This window comes from Eurypyga helias, unplaced genomic scaffold, assembly GCF_000690775.1.
Source record: "Eurypyga helias isolate BGI_N326 unplaced genomic scaffold, ASM69077v1 scaffold35280, whole genome shotgun sequence".
NCBI lineage: Eukaryota > Metazoa > Chordata > Aves > Eurypygiformes > Eurypygidae > Eurypyga > Eurypyga helias.
The window spans coordinates 15,245-17,978 of NW_010225842.1; the positions used below are offsets into that span (position 1 = coordinate 15,245).

General features: G+C 48.2%; 1 protein-coding gene across 1 annotated transcript in view; it reads left to right on the forward strand.

The window, feature by feature from the left end:
- LOC104508998 (lipoxygenase homology domain-containing protein 1-like) overlaps positions 1-739 on the forward strand; it is a gene marked incomplete at its 5' end in the record, with an annotated part of 6,710 nt that extends 5,971 nt beyond the window's left edge. Inside the window, one exon of the mRNA XM_010150792.1 lies at positions 259-739. Coding sequence (XP_010149094.1) covers positions 259-739 — 481 coding nt within the window. The remainder of the gene's footprint in view (positions 1-258) is intronic.
- Between the last annotated feature and the right edge of the window lie 1,995 nt (positions 740-2,734).

Genomic DNA, 2,734 nt, shown 5'->3' on the forward strand with positions numbered 1-2,734 from the left:
AAGGCCAGGCTGGATGAGGCTTGGTGCAACCTGGTCTAGTGGAAGGTGTCCCTGCCCATGGCAGGGGGTTTGGAACTAGATGATCTTTAAGGTCCCTTCCAGCCCAAACCATTCCCTGATTCTATGATTCATTGTGTCTGCAAAAGTGCTGAAACAGCATTAATACTGGGGGAACTTAGTGGCGTGCCCAGTCCGTAGCATTTGCCTAATCAAATGGCCATCCACACCATTAACATGCTCCTAATTTTCCTTCGGCAGATACTTTTTCAGGTGCAATGTGAAAATCCCTCTGCGTTACAAGAGACGGGACTACAAAGTCTTTGAGTGTGCCAAGGTCACCGAGAGCTTTGCCAGCAAAGCACGGAGCTTGGTGCCAGTCAAATATGAGACTATCGTGGTCACAGGCTTTGAAAAAGGTGCGGGGACTGACGCCAACGTGTTCATCACCATCTTCGGCTTGAATGGGGACTCAGGAAAGCGGGCGCTGAAGCAGAAGTTCAGGAATCTTTTTGAACGGGGCAAAACCAACAGGTTTTACCTGGAAACACTGGATATGGGGGAGCTAAAAAAAGTCCGGATTGAGCATGACAACAGTGGTCTGGCGCCAGGCTGGCTGGTGGAGCGGGTGGAGATCACCAACTCAGCGACTGGTGTGACCACCATATTTCCCTGCGGGAAGTGGCTGGATGAAAACCGGGGCGATGGGTTAATCTGGAGGGAGCTTTTTCCTAGGTACTGAGGAGGGCAGGGCTGCAGGAGGAATTTGGTCCCTTCCACATTCACATTTTTCTCATTTTACTGTTTTATATTGCATTTTACTTTTTAAAATTCTGCCTTTTGTATTGAGAGATTTTTAGCAGCAAGATGTGCTTCCTGGGTTAACATTTTGTAAAATTAATACTGCTTTTTTTAAAGCACATATAAAATTGTGAACGAAATAAATACTTTTCTCTCTTATTTATGATGAAAAGCCACAACTGACAGAGCCATAAACTATCCTTTAATAGTTCAAATGCTATCTTCTGCTTTCCATGCCTAGCTCTGACAGGGTTGGAAAAGTTTGCTGGCTTCCACGACTGATGGGTTCCCCTTTCACATGAGTAAAGAGGATAAGGGAATTGAGCCAATCCATTTAAGATTATTGAGCTTGAAGCTCCCAGTGTTTCCCGCTCCTCACAGAATCACAGGATGGTTTGGGTTGGAAGGGACCTTAAAGACCATCCAGTTCCAAACCCCCTGCCATGGGCAGGGACACCTTCCACTAGACCAGGTTGCTTCAAGCCTCATCCAGCCTGGCCTTGGACACTTCCAGGGATGGGGACTGTGAACAGTGAACTGTGGACTGTGAACATCCATAGGCACATGTGCACACCTTCAAAAGGCACCGCATCGAAAGGAGTGGGCACAGCAGGGCTTTCTGCAGTGAGGTTGGTTATCTACCCAGCCGGGTCTCAGGTGGTGGGGTTTGGGTGGTGTTTTCTACCCATGGGCTTTCAACCCCAAGCTAGATCCAGCTTGGATTCATCCATGTCTGCCCAGAATCGAGATCTACAGCTACAGCAGCCGAAGAAAAAGACCTACCAGATAATAAATTCCATGGCAAGGAAGCTGTGCTAGCTATATTTAAAGCTGTTTCAGGATAATTTTACCCTATATGGCCTGGATACCATCTCCATTTCACAGCATCTGCCATTCATTTTAATTTTTTTCTTTTACTAAGGATTTCTGGTTTGGTTTTTTCTGTGGTAGAGAAGGGATTTCCCAGCACATTAAGAGTCAGTGCTCCTGCAGGTGAGCGCTCCGCAGACACTTGCATTTCAGCAGGTACCAACAAGAAAAGCTGTGACAAATCATTACTTCTGAAGCCCCATCTCCCTCCCCAGGGAGCAAAGCAGCAGGATATATGATTTGGAGGAGAAAAGGAGGTGTCTGAGCCACCATGAGAAGACGACCTTCTTCCTGGCTGAACCCATGTCCTAGGAGAGCTCTTTCTCCCTCCCAGAATCTGGTTTTAAACAAGCATTTTTTGAAAATGGGGATCAAAAGGGTCAAGAGTGGGTTAAAACCACTGAGCCACCCCCCACGCCTCTAAGTCCCCTGGTTCGGGACAAAACTATGGCTGGGACACGACCTGGATGTGCCCGTCCACAAGGCAGGAATGTCCCACTGCTGAATCCCTGACTGGTCATGGGAAAAGGATGCCCCAGCAAAGGCTGGTGATGCTGAGGTAGGAGTTAAGAGGTGTGTTTCAGGTACTGTCGATTGCTTCTGGATGTCTGAAAGCTGCTGCATCCCACCAAAGTCCTGCCAGGGAGTACTGCATCTTTATTTTCCACAGCTGGCACCACCGAAGAGACTTGAGCTTATTCAGGGCTGTCTGTGCCAGCTCGCAAATAATAGCTCAGACTAATTCATTTTAGAAACTTTATGGTAACTGATGGTTTTGGAGAAGAGCAAGTTGCTTAAATGAGCCCAGTAATCAACCTCATCAGTGATCAGCTATTCACTGATGGGAATAATAATAGCAGCATTTACTGGCTGTGTTCTCCCTCCTCTCTGCAGGGTGGTGCTGCCAACTGAGCAAGGTCTGGGAGCTCACAGGAGGAGCAGAACAGACCTCAGGAAGGCTGAAGGCAGGGGCTGGGGTCAGCAGGCATGTTGCATCCCCAGGACCCTGCTGGGACGGGGACGGGGTCTGGAGCATTTGCTTTGCTGCGTTTGTGCACTGTCATTG